General features: G+C 38.4%; 1 protein-coding gene across 1 annotated transcript in view; it reads right to left on the minus strand.

Moving 5' to 3' along the window:
- Positions 1 to 200: 200 nt before the first annotated feature.
- Positions 201 to 17470, minus strand: part of RANBP3L (RAN binding protein 3 like) — a 43220-nt gene continuing 25950 nt past the window's right edge. The window contains exons 7-14 of the mRNA XM_037063188.1: positions 17067 to 17170; positions 16083 to 16167; positions 9622 to 9724; positions 9141 to 9271; positions 7585 to 7705; positions 5777 to 5919; positions 2652 to 2841; positions 201 to 1097 (exon numbers count right to left, since the gene is read on the minus strand). Coding sequence (XP_036919083.1) covers positions 1054 to 1097; positions 2652 to 2841; positions 5777 to 5919; positions 7585 to 7705; positions 9141 to 9271; positions 9622 to 9724; positions 16083 to 16167; positions 17067 to 17170 — 921 coding nt within the window. The 3' untranslated portion in view covers positions 201 to 1053. The remainder of the gene's footprint in view (positions 1098 to 2651; positions 2842 to 5776; positions 5920 to 7584; positions 7706 to 9140; positions 9272 to 9621; positions 9725 to 16082; positions 16168 to 17066; positions 17171 to 17470) is intronic.

Genomic DNA, 17470 nt, shown 5'->3' on the forward strand with positions numbered 1-17470 from the left:
ATGTTCTTCCCTCTCTCCTCCCTCTATTCCCCTCTCTCTAAAAATAAATAAATAAAATCTTTTAAAACAAAGTCATTTTGAAGCCAAGGGGTGATCAAACTGGATTGAAAAATGAAATATAGCTCTAAGCACTGAGACCAATTTGGTTGTGTAAAGTATTGTCTCTGAAACAAAAATCAAGAGGAGCATCCAAACTGTCACACAATTGTTGAAACTACTATTGAGTTTTTAAAGAAAAATTGCATTGGTATATTTGTTTAAAAAAGGTCTCTAGAACCATACCAGGTAGAATATTAATAACAATTTAATTACATAAATAAAGCAAAGAACAAGTCAAAATATTTCAGTTTTTGTATACTTACGGTTTTGGTGCATAGATAATGTATTTTGTTCATTCCTTCAACAACTGTTGGAGGGAGACCATGAGGCAAGCACATACAAGATGCAATGGGTACAAGTCCAAGGGCAAAAGCTATCTTTAAAGGAATACATGAACATATGATCTTATAGTATTAGGAAATCCAAAGGCTAAATGAAAGTACACACTTCCCAGAAGACATATATGATTTAATGAAATGTTATTGTGTGATTATAATGGTTTGCAAAGAAATGACTGGATTTTGTAAAAAAAAAAAAAAAAAAAGTTGTTTCATGGCCACACAATGTAGGACTTAAAAAAATTTTAAAAATAGTTATTAAATCCAGCAACTTCTAATTTTAACTACTATATCCATCCATGTGGTGCATAGTGCAAATTACTTATCAAGGCTTATTCTGAATTAACTTCTTCAAAACTGACAAATTTTGAATGCCCAAAGTCCATATATTTCTTAAATTGTCATTTCTCCACAACGCACAATGATCAAAATGCAAAACTTCTGAATTATTAGACTAGAGAAAAACTTTAACTGCAACAAATTATATTTCATGAACTTTTCTACTGAGACTTTTCAAGGGGTGAATAGGATCTTCTCGCTTAATTCGTTAGGATGGCCGAGTGGGTTCGGTTCACGACCAATCTCTGTGGAGATGCCGTTCTACAGCAGGCGTCGCTCATGAACAGGCAACCGACTGCCGGTGGGTCCACCTGGAAGGATCTGTGATACAGATTGAAACTATTTTATTATACAACATTACATTCACCTAATATTGAATTCAACTGAACAGGGCTACTTAAGAATATGCTTAATGTGGAAATGAAATAGGTAGAATTCATATTTTTGCGAGCAACATCTGGAAATGTTGCTAATTTCAAACATAACATTTTCGAATAAACCCTTTCTTAAATCATGGGCAACAAAGTTTTAAATATTAGACTTTTTATTGCTTTCATAACAGTTTAGCCTTTGTAGGCAACACCTGTTGCAGAAGGTACTAAGTGAAAGAGGGGAAGGAGAATGGGGTTCGTATGATTGATATTTACTTTGCATTATTTCTATTGCTTTTCATCTTATCTGAAGATAGTTGCATACTTAAAAATATAGATTGCATAAAGAGGTCATTTATTGATGAGACTTTTGCTATTTAATGCTTCTTTCAAGTATACATTTTTAGTGGATACCAACTCATTTTCTAATAGACCGCATTTTATTGTCGACAGTATAAACTTTATAATAATATAAAAGATAACTGTGTACATTTCATACATTTCAAAGAGTAAGAAGCCATTTTTTAGTGATAAGAAAAATCACATTCACCTAGTTCTCTGACTCGCCGAGTCAAGGGTTTTATGGTCCCAATCTGCACGTTTGGCACATTTTGCTCTTGGTTAACATTTTAGTATTAGGCAAAGGAAGATGTTTCGTCAAGTACTGCACATGATTTTTTTTATGGATTGTTAAATTATGTACGGTAAAAGTAGCTTTAAGATTTCAAATGATCGAAAGTTGGAAAATTGCTTACTCTCACAGTCTTTGTAAGTATATCATTCAGTCCTCTGCAGAGCAAAAGTCAAGGCTAGATAAAATTAGCACTGAAAATATTTGCTGACTCTATTAGAATACCCACATCTATATTACAAAGCTCATTGTGTCCTTGACAATGTTCTTCTCCAAAAAATAATGATGAACTTTAATTCTAAATCCACTCATCAGGACAAACACCGAAACTGAAAAGAATGTTTACTACCCGTTCCACTTCAACCTTGTTCGGCCCATGAATCCTGACACAGTGAAAGGGATCGTCTGTTTCGTACCAAAGAACGTCTTTGGAAAATAAAGCAGTCAGATTCCAAAAAGAAAATAAAGAGGTTTTTTGATATTTCAAGGCAGATTTCCCTAGGGGCTCCATTACAAGTATTTATAATTTATGGCCAACGATAATGAGAACAAATGAAAAGAAATATGAATAAATGGTTAGTCTCAGGGTAGCAATTAATACTTGAAATTGTAAAATGGTCTTTTATACAATTTCTATGGAGATGATATGCAGGCGTCACGATGAGGCTGACTTTTGGTAAAATCCTAACAAAGGCCCAAATAGAAGACAGATTTTCAAACCTGCTCTTGAGACCCAAACACCCTGAGCTCTCACCTCCTCTCCGACACAGGGCAGATCCACTCTTTAAAAATCTACTTCAGGTATTAGAGTTGTGCTTCAGACTTCTTTCTTAAACCCTGAGGTCTTTACCCGACCCAAAGAAACGTCCTTACCTGATCTAGTTTTAGCGGCCTGGATGGAATCATCCTCGTCCTCATCACAGCTTTCGCAGTTCAATTGTGGGAGGGCTGTTTCCGGAGGGCCTTCCACTGGGTTTGCGCCTTTCGGCTTATCCAGGCTCCGGAGAGCGACCAGGCGGTGGTGGATCGCTGCGTACAGAGATGCTGTGTCTTTGGCGTTGGACTGCGAGAAGAAAATGAAGTTGTTAAGACTATGAATAACTTAACAATAGCCACATTTTAAGGATTTTTTTTTTGCCTTTCACTCCGAATAAGGAAGGAATTACATGGAATAAATCTAATATCTCAAAGGGTAAAATGTCAATTTATCTTGAACAAAACTGAATCCCGAACTGGATAATTTTGTAAGACATCCCAATTAGTGTACTTCAAACTGAGAAAATGAAAGTTTTTGATTTAAAATTTCTATTTGAGTTTAACTTTGTGAAGACCACCCTTCTTCCGCCAATTTCGCCCCATAGAAAACTGTAGAATCTGGGGGATGGGAGGAGACTTCCACTCCTTTATCTAGCACAGGCGTTTAGGCTTGTCTGACTTGGTACACTGCTCCTTGGCAAATTGTCCGGCATCAGGAATCCCAGGCTGCTGTCATCTAACTCGGTGTTCTTTAGGGTAACACAGCAGTACTTACAGTTTTGTGTCTCTTCACAATTTCAAAGAAAATCTGGGACATTTTTGCCCTTTGCTAATTCTCCAGAGAGTTATCAAATATTTTAAAACCCCAAAACTGAGGGTTAACAACTATATACCAACTTTTGGGAGAAGGATCTAAAAGTATATTTTTTCATTTGCATGTTCTTAAGTTGCCTTAAGTATCTGTGGATAAAAAACTTAAATATAAGTGCAATAAAACATTTTTGTTTCTCATATTGCATATGATATTACAGAGTAGTTGTTGAGTAAATACTTGTTGACTAATTTAATTTTGCAAAGATGTAATTTTTCTTTAGTAAGCCAATCAATAACAAATATTGAAAGAATATTTCTAATTGAAATATGAATACTATTCTGCTTCCTTAACTTTTTTACCTTAAATTTTAGATATGCCTTTCACTAGTTAAAGTATTTATTTCCTCTTGACAAATTCACTCAGATATTTTCATTTACGAAATTCAGAACAAGAAGTTAAAAATAAAATAATATATTTTTTCAATAATAAATTTGCAATTTAAAAAAATATATAATTCTGAGGAAGCACCATAAGAAAATGCTGGTGAGAATGAAAACTGGTTCAGTCTTTGGGGAGAGAAATTTGTCAAGATATGTACACAGAGAGTTTCTTGAAGCTTTTTTAAAGGATTTATAATAATGAAATAGAGTACATTACCTAAGTATTTAACAAAGTGGGATTAATGGAATGAATTAGGATGCATAATACAATAGAATTCTTTTCACCTGTTAAAAGAATTTTGAAGCATGAACTACTATTTAATGACACAAAACACTGATTTTCACTGATAAGTGAAAAAGCTTACACATATGTATTTTATAGTCAAATATTAGCTATCTAATCTTCTCAACCAGTTTATAGAGTATATTATTATTATCTTCATTTGGCAGATGAGTAAATCAGGTTAAGGAAGGATAAATAACTTGCTTGAAGGTCACACAGTTATGTACCATTTGTAATATACATACTATATATGTGTGTGTGTATGTGTGTGTGTGTATACACACACACACATACATACAGTCTGGACCAAAATGTTAATAGTGACCATCTCTCAGAGTGGAATTTGGGGTAATTTTTATTTGCGTTTGATTTGCTGATCTCTAAAAAGTGTCCTATAATTTTAAAAGGCATTATGGGTCCAATATTGCACAGCAGAATCTAACTGTAGTTAACAGTCTCATTTCAGTCTGTCTCAGGCAGGCTGCTTGACTCATTCATTCAAAGGCAGTGACCTGGGCTGACAGGGTATCATCGCCCTAAATGATAATCAGGTTTTGGGCATCATCTTATTCTAACATCTTAATACTCTACATCATTTGCACCTAAAAGTGCACTTACTGGTAATTAATAAAATCTTTGGTTTTTCATCAGTGGTCACTTGTCAACGTTTTTGCTTTTGTTTTTTAATTTCCATTACTCTATGGAAGCCAATATCCTCGTATTGTTACCTTTTGCCTAAGTCACTTGGGTACTCAGTTTTCTCCAGCCTTCCAGATCTCAGCCCACAGGGGAGACCCAGCCTTTTTTTCCGACCTGGTTCCTGACAGCGCTCTCTCTGGTGCCTGGATATCTTGTGTTTAAGGTCAAGCCCTCCTGTTGCAGGGAACAGCCAGAGCTGTGTTCCCATCCTGTTACCTTGGAGACTGACTCATGTCCAGAATTGGAATTTGCTGCTGGATTGGTTAATTTGCTAGCCCTGTGATTTTCCATTTCTCACTATTCCTTTCCAGTGATCTCAAAGCCTTCTCAATTCAGCATTCAGTGTAAGCATCAGACTGTGGATTCTGCTAGCTTCTTAGGAGCCAGTCTTGACACTAGTCTCTTCAAGATTTTTGACATAATTTCAATTAGCAAAGAAAAATGTAGAGGCTTGATGGCATATGTTGGGAACAAGAAAAATAGTCTCAGCCCCAAGGAGCCTGCGCCCCTAGCAAACATCCTGTAAGTTGATTGCCATCTGTTTAGTTTCAAAATTTTCCTTTCAGTTGAGTCAGACCCCACCCTGTTCCCCACTCTCGGGCTCTGTGAGCCAACAGCTAACTGCCACATCTGCTTCTGTGCAAAGCTTGCTTGCTTGCCTCTATATAAGGACTTAGCTGTAAGCGCTGGGCACAACTCTCGTTTGCAGCCCTTGCGGGTACCGTGTCTCCGGACGCTTTGAGAGTTCGCACCTGCGCAGGTTAAACTTGGCCAATAAAGTAACATCTTTGAAACCCTGAAAGTCTCCAACATTTGTTCTCGAGGGTGGTGGGTGCAACATTTGGAGGCCCCAGCGAGATCTCCCTCGGCGGAGCTTCAGATCGGAGACCAAATGGCAGCCCGGTCTGGATAAGCGTTTGGTGGGGATCCTCTTTGGGTGTTGGTGCTCTAGAGTCAATAACCCCTGAGGGTGGGTAATCCTCTATCACTGAAATTTATTACTTACCTGAATTAAAAACACTTTGATGCTACAGTCTTCTAAATCAGTAGCTGTTATTCGTAAATTTTGGTGGTTCGCTCGTTGAATCTCCATTTGAGCCCAGAGTTTGCTGTTGAGAATGAGCCTCAGGCTGCCTTGATTGCGCATAACTAAAATAGGAAGGTAAATTCATCAGGCCACGGAACAATTGCTTTCTCAGCCTTCCAGGGGAATTTCCCATTGTTGAAAGCAAAGTAAATCTTGTAGTTGTTTTTCAGATTGTATTTTCACTCCTAAATTTGACTCAATTATAACTTGTTTTTTCAAACTGGGCTTTATTGTGTTAAAAGATTTTTGTTTGTTTGTTTTGGTGAAAATGCTGGGGTTATATATTTTAATTCTAATATTAAAAATAATTAAAATTTTAGAACTCCTTTGAGGACCTAGTGGTCTGAAGAATTCATCCAGGCATTGTTTGCAACATAGAAAACTGAACCAAATCTTTAAGCGGAAATGGAGTTATTTAAATAGAGGATGGTGCAGCCATTCAAGGTATTATGAATCCATTGAAAATACAGAAATAATGATTGCTGCAGAAAGGTAATCATGGTATACTGTGTGAAAAGAAGAAATCAGGTTGCAAAGCAGTAGAAATGTCACAAAACGCATTTTTCAATGTATGTGTTCATTTATGTGTATAGAGAACAAAGCCTAGAGGAATATATTGTTAAAAGAGGCGATCACAAGAAGATGGACCTATGAGTAATTTTTAAAAAATTTTTGTTGATCCATATTTTCTGTCATCTGTAACGAATATGTGTTTCCTGTATAAAAAAAAAAATTGTCTTGTGGTTTTTTTGGCAGCTGGTGGAAGGGGTAGAATGGAACCAGAGCAGAAAAACAAGAAGCACCTGCCTTGGGAGTAATACTTGGTTGGATTACTTAGAACCCTGTTTTTCAGTTACAGAACTGAAGACCTTGTTTCTATTCTGTTAGCCTGAATTCTATTCTTTACCTGTTTCTCCAGCTGGATATCTGAAACTCAACAGACACACACAGACCCAGATCCAACTCCTTCCTACCTGTGGTCTCCTCCACGGCTTCAGCTGCCGAATGTTGACTGAGCCTGTCCACCCTGTCCAGGTCTCTGCCTGGGCTCACTTTCACTCTGGGATCCTGAACAAGGGCCGGTGTGTCTTCCCGATGCCAAAACCCTCCCAAGTCTCTCAGTTTGACCGACTCTAGATTCCAACTAACACTCTCTCTGCAGAATTCAATAACCACACACCTTTTCTTTTCTTGGAAACTGACCCTTCCTCCCAACCCGCACACCGTGTTTAGAATGGCAAGGGTAAATTATAAGGCAAATGTTTTCTTTTAGAAAAACTATTTTCACTTTTTAAATAATTTATATCCTACTCCTTTAACTAATAATGAATTACTATTTAGGTATGTGGTTTGCTCTGTCGCAGGTACTTTGCACGCATTATCTCACTGAATTCTCACAATCGCTCTAAGTTATGGAATATTATCCCCATCTTAAAATGATACAGCTAGGTCAGAGAGAGGGTAAGTAACTTGTCCAAGGTCACCAGTTAGAGTGGGAACCAGAACTGGTACCCGTGAACTCTGATACCAGAGTCTACTCCAAACAGGAAGCTCCTATAGTACACTGGAAACAATACTGTTTTCAACAGTCTGGTTTATTGACATATTTTATAACGCATCTCCAGAAGATGATATGCATTTGGGTTGCAAGTTTTACCCTGAGAAACTTGGGTAAAACTAGTGAGAAACTATGCATTTAGTGCCCTGCCAAACAAATGATCCCTTACTTAGTCTGGACTGGGAGACTCCGCAGTCGCCTCCGGCTGTGTCGTTCAGCCTCAGGGCTCCCCGGCCCCTTTCTGTCCAGGACTCTGTTGCTTTGTTGAATACAAAAAGCTTGCAGTTGATCTAAAGGATAAGATTTTACAGTGTCAAGTACATAGAAAGTGTTTTTCAAATTCTTTCCTATACTTTTATTTGTTTGATCTCTTACCAGAGTAACCTTTGTTAATGATTTATACATCTGCTTTTAAATGTTATTTAACTTTTAAAAACATACAAGTTTTGAACAGTTCAAACTTCAAAAAACAAGATGATATAAAAAGGGAGATGTCCCTTCCCGTCCCTAGGTTCCCCATCTGGGCTTTCTATGCCCTGCAACAGGTAATTACTATCGCTAATATTTTGTTTATCCTTCCAGAGATATTTACACACACACACACACACACATATATATAATATATATATATATATATATATATATATATATATATATATACAGTTTATAGTAATGACATAAAATAGTTAAATAGTTAATTCTTGTCTTACTTCTTAATTATCGTATTATTTTCCATATGAACAACTGTAAACTACTTTTGCCTCTGTATATCTATATATACACACCGACTTTTAAATTAAACAATGCTATTTGGGCTACATGATTTATTCAAAAGTAACCATGAAACTACTTGTTATGCTTAAAATATCTTAAAGAACGTAGCATGAGAACTAAAATATGCTACCAGAATACCCTACTACAATTTAAAATACCAGTGCTTTTCAAATACCACTGTGTACGTGAATTGCCTGGAAGACTCACCAGGCTCTCACCCCTAGCAATCACTGTGAGGAGTCTAGGGCTAATGGGATGCGAGGCTATCCTTTGAGATGCACTTGTACAGTAGATGTCTTAGTAGATCATGGAGGATGAGAAGAAAAAAGGGGAGAGTTTGGTAGAAGAGCAGATGTAGAAAGATGAAGGGAAATTGGTGCCTGGTTGAAAAAATGGTTAAGTTGTAGTAATCACTTTTCACACACCCAGACTGATACCTAGACCACTCAACAACCAAATCCTTGTAGGATACTGTGTACTACATGTGTCAAGTTCTTGACTCACAGGAAAATCAAAACTTACTTAAATACTTTGAAAAGGAAAACAAAATTCTTTTACTATCTCGAACTAAAATCAACTCATCAGCACTTGAAAACCTCTAGTGTACGTTGCATTTTTAAATCACATGATAATAGCAGTGACTGTACAAGCCAGTGGAGAAGCATAAAACAGGTTGACGTTGTGTGAAGGGTTCTGAGCTTCCTTCTTCCCGAGGGACTGATGGGAATGGTTGTAAAGCCAACGACCCATTTTCCTGCAAATTACATGTCCACAATGGAACAATACAACAAAATACTGGTTTAATTTTTGGAAGTGTTTAAAATTTCTATCTAAGCAGCTTAGTTTTCTTGAAAACAATATTTCTGCCTTTTTTAAAGATGCCCCTGCTGATGGTAACTTCATTCTGTGTACGTAAGTGCACCCACAAAGAGCAATGCAGGATGTACAGACCTTCAACACATTATGTTCTGCTTCCTCCCCTGTTATTACATCAATCTTCTTCAGCAAACATGTTGGTGATGATTTAGAGGACAGAGCAGCAGCTGATTCAATTAGGGGTATATTTCTAATAGAGTCTGTTCCTAAAAGAAAATGGGGAGAAAAGAACACATAAAAGGCCCCATTTTATTTACTGTATGCATTCTTTGTTGCCCCTATGAAATACTTGTCTCTTCCACTTTTTATAACAATGAGTATTTCAAAAAAACTGAAGTTCTCGAGTTTTGGTAAATCTCTTTAAAGATTCCCCATATCATTAAGTCAACAATTTTTAAAAGCTTCTATATCATGTAACCATATTTATACACTTATCCAACAAATTTTAAAATGCTGAACTATTATTTTTGTATTTTGCAGATATTAAATAAATAATATGGAAAAATGGGAAATAAATGAATTGAACCCAGTGTTTTACAAATGAAACAATTCTTACTTGAGTTTGGAGAGTTGATAGGAAGTTTTAGAGTGGATTTGAGTAGTTTTTCCTTGGTAGAAGAATCATTTTCAAGTTGAAGCTGGGTGAGTTTTTTAGTACCCTAGGTGGGGGAAAAGATATATTACGTAATTTTACCCTCATTTATTCATGCTAAGTCAGAAGACATTTTTGTTCTTCTGTTTTGACAGAGGGGTACACCAAGCCCACTACTGTGCTTTTGTCTGGGCTCCCGACTGCTAAACAGGACACCCCTCCCGCCTCCATCTTTAGAGGGCCTTGATACTGCTCTTTAGGAAGCATAATCCAGTGACCACCAGCCTACTTCAGCTGGGATCTAGTCCCAGGGACAATGCGAGGCATTTCAGAGGCCCAAAAGGCGGTGACAGCTGTTCCACACTACCACCAGGCTAACCTGATACCTTTAAAAAAGTGCAACTATTGTCCATTTCAAGGTATTTCAGTATTCCCAGCAATTCACTGTTTCTTTCCATTGCATTAAATAAATAATAATAGTAAAATTATCCAGAGAACCCACTGAGCTGTCTCAGAGATCATCTTCAGAGATTCTTAATTTTCCTCCAAGACAGTTTTTACCAACCATCACTTTTAAGGCTGCATGTGTGAGTCTGTGCCCATGTGTTGTCAGCAAGGCCTGTGTGAAAAAGACAGGGTAATTGCTCTGCAATTTATGATACTGCATGGCTGTTGGGAAGCGCCCTGCCTGGTTTCAGAAGCTGTAACCCCCATGGCTAAGGCTGAGTGAGCAACCTTCAGACCATAAGCCACTAAGGAGACAAAGTTTATCTCCCTGGCAGAAGTGCCGCTTCCGCTCCTTTTACTTCATCCATAATTGGCCCCCAGTGCTTGATCAGTTAGCCAATGATGGGTAAGATTCCCCAAGGGAGGGATGACCTAAGACAAGCACAATCACATGGAGGACCCAGGACTTGGAGGGCCATGGAGAAAGGGAGTGATGGACCCTTGCTCCTCAGCTTTGACCTAGCCCGAGTCCTCATTCTATCTGTGAGAAGTCTCCTAATCTCTTGGCTACCTTACTTCCCCTGCCTGATTTAAGCCTGAAACAATGACAGAGGACAGTGCAGCCCTGTGCTGGAAAAGGCAGGTTCCCCAGGTGATCAGGCCTGAGAAAGAATACAGAAACTCCTATGAAACCTGCTTTGCTAAGAATGCTCTCAATTAAATGATAAGGGTCTGAGCAGGAAATGAGTTTGTTTCCTAAAGTTTTGTAGCCTTTTAGCTAACAGACCCAGACTCAGAATAAGCCTTAGTAGTTCTTCGTATGTTATCTATTGAACTATCTTAGTAGTTCTTTGTATGATCCTTACTGCCTGACAAGGATTGATGAGCTTTACCTGTATCCTTATGCAAATTAAACCGAATAAAAGCCCACTGAGGAACAGGCCCCTGGCCTTTCTCCTTTGAGAGATTGGCTACCTTTCCTTCCCAAGCAGATCGTGTCTTGGTAGACTTATTCTCATCCGTGGCAGCCGGGTGGGGGGCCTTATGGGTGGGGCTCCCCCCCAGGTGATGCTGTTTTAGAGACAGGCCTGAAGGAAGGCAGAGCAGCGTCTGCCTTGGGCAGGAGGATGCTCGGTACTGACTGAGGTGGCAGTGTAATCCTTCAGGAGTCCCCTCTCGGCAAGTATATTCCCCTAGGCAAGTGATTTTCCTCTAAAAGATAGTGCCCCAAAGTTATAGTAACACTTTTCAGTGTAAGAGCTAGAAGGGGAGAGTGGAGGTTAATGAGAATAAGAAATGGCAAAGATTTTAAATGCAGCTTGTTACAAAAAAGGCTATTGAAAAACTAATTAAAATATCATTATCAGTTGAGCTTATGTAACTATTGCAGTTAATTCTGGGATTTCCTTGTATACCTTTGGTTTAATGCAAGTCAAGAACTATAGACTTCCTGCCAAGATGGAGGTGTAGGTAGACACACTGTGCCTCCTTGCACAAGCAAAATAAGGACAACAAAAATTTAGAAACAACAACCAGTACCAACAGAAAATTGAACTCTAAGGAAGTCTGACAACCAAGGAGTTAAAGTAGACACATTCATCCAGACTGGTAGGAGGGGCAGAGTCAGGTGGAGAGAGCTGGGGGCAAAACAGTGGCGGGCGGACCTTGGGTGCACAAGGAGGCAGCAGGTGGACCCAGCAAAGCAGCGGATTGTGGATGGCATGGCACACAAGGCGGCCGGGTGATCCCACATTTGCATGCAGATAAACCAGGCGAAACTGGGGAGTGAGACAGACCTCGCAACCCAGGATCCCAGTGCAGGGAAATAAAGCCTCAAAACACTGACTGAAAGCACCTGTGGGGGGTGAGGTGCCAGGAGAAACTCCCAGACTCACAGGAGAGTTCATTGGAGAGACCCACAGGGTCCTAGAACATACACAAACCCACCCACATGAGAATCAGCACCACAAGGGCCAAATTTTTTTGTGGGAAGTGGTGAAGTGACTGAAATCCGGCAGAGAGCAGAGCAAGTGCCATTGTTCCCCCTTGGGCCCCTGCCCCACATACAGCATCACAACCCAGCGACTGGGTCACCCTGCCCTGGTGACCATCTAAGGCTCCGTCCCTCACTACATAATAGGTGCATCAAGACAAAAAAAAATGGCCCAAATGAAAGAACAGATCAAAGCTCCAGAACAAATACAACTAAGCAACAAAGAGATAGCCAACCTATCAGATGCACAATTCAAAACACTGGTAATCAGGATGCTCACAGAATTGGTTAAATATGGTCACAAATTAGATGTAAAAATGAAGGCTATGCTAAGTGAAATAAGAGAAAATGCACCAACAGTGATGGGAAGGAAACTGGGACTCAGATCAATGGAGTGGACCAGAAGAAAGAAAGAAACATCCAATCAGAAAAGAATGAAGTAATAAGAATTTTAAAAAATGAGGAGAAGCTTAGGAACCTCCAGGACATCTTTAAACGTTAAAACATCCAAATCATAGGAGTGCCAGAAGGGGAAGAGGAAGAGCAATAAGTAGAAAACTTATTTGAACAAATAATAAAAGAGAACTTTCCCATTCTGGCAAAAGGAAATAGACTTCCAGGAAGTCTAGGAAGCTCAGAGAGTCCCAAAGAAGTTGGACCCAAGGTGGAACACACCAAGGCACATCATAATTAGCCAGGATTAAAGACAAAGAGAGAATCTTAAAAGCAGCAAGACCACTACCTGGGGCACAGCTAACGACCACCCTGTGCGGCACAGCTTAAGACCACCACCCAGGGCGAGAACACTGAAGTTGTTTTGTTTTTTTTAATCCAATTAACTTTTCCCTGAACTCCAAACCCCTTACCTACACTTTGTTCTCCTTATAAAAAGGGCCATTTTAAAATGGAATTTAAGATGGTCTGTTAGGGTATGAACCTGCCATCTTCTCAGATGGCTGGCCATCTGAATAAAGTGCCCATAAAGATTCAATCCCTGTCTCTGCTTATTGGGTCTGGTAGGTGACAGGCAGCCTGAACACCAGTGTCCTTTCCAGTTTCAATTCTAACAACTAAAACTAGCTTCCCCAGAGAATCTTCCCAGTTAAAGAAAATATGCCTTTGAACTCGAGTATGCTCCAGTTGAACATTGTTTTAATTAATTTGTCTTCAGAAATCTGAAGTCACAGCTCTCTACATAATAATGGAAACATTTGCCAAAATCTTACCAAAACTCTTTCTACCATGTTTTCTCCAAAAACGAAGTCAGAACTGCAGCTTTGAAAAGAATACTTGTCTTCATTTGGTTGACATCTAAAGAAAAGAAATAAGCATTTGCTGTTTTATTTATTTTGTGTGTGTGTTTAACTATTTTTTGTTGTAACTATTACTTTTTCCCCCTTCATCAATGATTTATATTTTGCTTTTACATTTGTGTTTTTAATTTTTTTAAGATTTTATTTATTTGGTTTTAGAGAGAGGGGAAGGGAGAGAGAAAGAGAGAGAGAAACACCAATGTGTGGTTGCCTAATTTGAACGCTAGTTCTAATCTTCTCTCGGGTCAAACATGCCTTCATCACTGCTGATACTAGTAAATACTAACTTCCATTTTGCATATTTAGACTGTTTTCCTTATTGTCTCTCTTACTTATGTCAATAAATAAGGCTAAAAAATAATTTAAAAGAGAGAAAGAGTGCCAGAGAAAGAGGAGGAAAGACTAATCCACTAGCCAATTAATTAATGCCTCACTAAATAAAAATTTAGCTCTATCTATTTGAAACATTCTCTACCAAGTCAACAAGACAATGGAGACATCCAATTTTAATCTGATGATATTCAAACAGTAGAGACATTTTGAAAAGCATTTTAAACCTGTGTTTTTATAAAGTCTCCTTTCACACAGAAATATTGGCAAACTACCTCCACCATGTAATGATAAAAGAAAGCAGGAATGAAATAGCAGCACTCACCCTACTGATGGGTCACCCCCAAAAATCTGGTTAGTAGACCGCTGGACTGAGATTCTGGCACTGGGCAAATTTTTGCTTAGCAAACAGGAGTTCCTCTCAGAAATCTGAAAGAAAAGGATCCATCAAAAAGTTCACTTAAACTGCTTACTGTGGAGACATCACACAAGGAAACAATCGTTAAATATATTGAAATTTTACTATGTTCCAGTACTGCCCTAAGCCTTATATGTGTATTTTCATCATTTTCTCCTCACAACAACACCTTGTACATCTATTATTGTCCACATCTTACTGATGGGTAAACTAACCTAAGAAGTTTGAATAACTTGGCTAAGCCTGGACAACCAGGAATGCAGATGACATTTGAGCCTGAGTCTGACACCAGAGACTAAACACCTCATCCTATTATTTCAGAAACCCCATTCCTTTAGNTTCTGGCAAAGGAAATAGACTTCCAGGAAGTCTAGGAAGCTCAGAGAGTCCCAAAGAAGTTGGACCCAGGTGAAACACACCAAGGCACATCATAATTAGCCAGGATTAAAGACAAAGAGAGAATCTTAAAAGCAGCAAGACAAAAGGAGAATTACCTACAAAGGAATGCCCATAAGACTGTCAGCTGATTTCTCAAAAGAGACTTTACAGGGAAGAAGGGGCTGGAAAGAAGTATCCCAAGTCATGAAAAGCAAAGTCCTACATCCAAGATTGCTCTATCCAGCAAAGCTTTCATTTAGAATGGAAGGGCAGATAAAGTGCTTCTCAGATAAGCGCAAGTTCAAGGAGTTCATCATCACCAAGCCCTTATTATATGAAATGTTAAAGGGACTTATCTAAGAAAAAGAAGATAAAAAACATGTACAGTAAAATGACATCAAACTCATAACTATTAACAACCACACCTAAAACAAAAACAAAAACAAACTAAGCAAACATCTAGAACAGGAACAGAACCACAGAAATGGAAATCACATGGAGGGTTAGCAACAGGGGAGTGGGAGGAGAAGAGAGGGGGAAAAGGTACAGAGAATAAGTAGCATAGACAGGTAGGTAGAAAATAGACAGGGGGAAGGTAAGAATAATATGGCAAATGTAAAAGCTAAAGAACTTATAAGTATGACACATGAACATGAACTAAAGGGGGGGAATGTGGGTGGGAGGGGGTGTGCAGGGTGGAGGGGAGTAAAGGGGAAAAATGGGACAAATGTAATCACATAATCAATAAAATATATTTTTTTAAAACAACTATAATATTTCTCACCAGTAATAATGTTACAATTATACAATTTTCTTCCTCTGTGGGCCCCTACCATTCTGATAGGGAACTGAAGAGTTAGAAATTTTTAGTTTAAGTAATAGTCAATACGCTTAGTAATCAATTCCTGTAAAAGCTTTTGTTCCAGGAACTGGAGGTATGACCCACCCTGACTCCAGGAGACCATGAGCAGTTCCACCTTTGTGCCTCAGAAGGATCGCAAGCAATTCAAGTTGATACCTGAGCCGTTGTGCTCCAGCATGAGATGACCACTACCTGGGGCACAGCTAACGACCACCCTGTGCGGCACAGCTTAAGACCACCACCCAGGGCGAGAACACTGAAGTTGTTTTGTTTGTTTTTTTTTTAATCCAATTAACTTTTCCCTGAACTCCAAACCCCTTACCTACACTTTGTTCTCCTTATAAAAAGGGCCATTTTAAAATGCAATTTAAGATGGTCTGTTAGGGTATGAACCTGCCATCTTCTCAGATGGCTGGCCATCTGAATAAAGTGCCCATAAAGATTCAATCCCTGTCTCTGCTTATTGGGTCTGATAGGTGACAGGCAGCCTGAACACCAGTGTCCTTTCCGGTTTCAATTCTAACAACTAAAACTAGCTTCGCCAGAGAATCTTCCCAGTTAAAGAAAATATGCCTTTGAACTCAAGAGTATGCTCCAGTTGAACATTGTTTTAATTAATTTGTCTTCAGAAATCTGAAGTCACAGCTCTCTACATAATAATGGAAACATTTGCCAAAATCTTACCAAAACTCTTTCTACCATGTTTTCTCCAAAAACGAAGTCAGAACTGCAGCTTTGAAAAGAATACTTATCTTCATTTGGTTGACATCTAAAGAAAAGAAATAAGCATTTGCTGTTTTATTTATTTTGTGTGTGTGTTTAACTATTTTTTTGTTGTAACTATTACTTTTTTCCCTTTCATCAATGATTTATTTTTTGCTTTTACATTTGTGTTTTTAATTAATTAATTATTTATTTTTTAAAAAGATTTTTATTTATTTATGTATCTTTAGAGGGGAAGGAGAGAGGGAGAGAAACATCAATGTATGGTTGCATTTCGTGCATCCCCTGCTGGGAGTTGGCCTGCAGGAAACTGGCCTGCAATCCAGGCATGTGCCCTGACTGGGAATTGAACCTCGATCCACTGGTTCGCAGGCCTGTGCTCAATCCACTGAGCTACACCAGCCAGGGCTTGTTTTTAATTTTTTAAAGATTTTATTTATTTGGTTTAGAGAGAGGGGAAGGGAGAGAGAAAGAGAGAGAGAAACACCAATGTGTGGTTGCCTAATTCGAATGCTAGTTCTAATCTTCTGTCAGGTCAAACTTGCCTTCGTCACTGCCGATACTAGTAAATACTAACTTCCATGTTGCATATTTAGACTGTTTTCTTTATTGTCTCTCTAACCTATGTCAATAAATAAGGCTAAAAAATAATTTAAAAGAGAGAAAGAGTGCCAGAGAAAGAGGAGGAAAGACTAATCCACTAGCCAATTAATTAATGCTTCACTAAATAAAAATTTAGCTCTATCTATTTGAAACATTCTCTCCCAAGTCAACAAGACAATGGAGACATCCAATTTTAATCTGATGATATTCAAACAGTAGAGACATTTTGAAAAGCATTTTAAACTTGTGTTTTTATAAAGTCTCCTTTCACACAGAAATATTGGCAATTTACCTCCACCATGTAATGATAAAAGAAAGCAGGAATGAAATAGCAGCACTCACCCTACTGATGGGTCACCCCCAAAAATCTGGTTAGTAGACCGCTGGACTGAGATTCTGGCACTGGGCAAATTTTTGCTTAGCAAACAGGAGTTCCTCTCAGAAATCTGAAAGAAAAGGATCCATCAAAAAGTTCACTTAAACTGCTTACTGTGGAGACATCACACAAGGAAACAATCGTTAAATATATTGAAATTTTACTATGTTCCAGTACTGCCCTAAGCCTTATATGTGTATTTTCATCATTTTCTCCTCACAACAACACCTTGTACATCTATTATTGTCCACATCTTACTGATGGGTAAACTAACCTAAGAAGTTTGAATAACTTGGCTAATCCTGGACAACCAGGAATGCAGATGACATTTAAGGCTGAGTCTGTCTGACACCAGAGACTAAACACCTCA

This window comes from Sturnira hondurensis, unplaced genomic scaffold, assembly GCF_014824575.4.
Source record: "Sturnira hondurensis isolate 20B ecotype Veracruz unplaced genomic scaffold, ASM1482457v3 Scaffold0014384, whole genome shotgun sequence".
Classification (NCBI taxonomy): Eukaryota; Metazoa; Chordata; class Mammalia; order Chiroptera; family Phyllostomidae; genus Sturnira; species Sturnira hondurensis.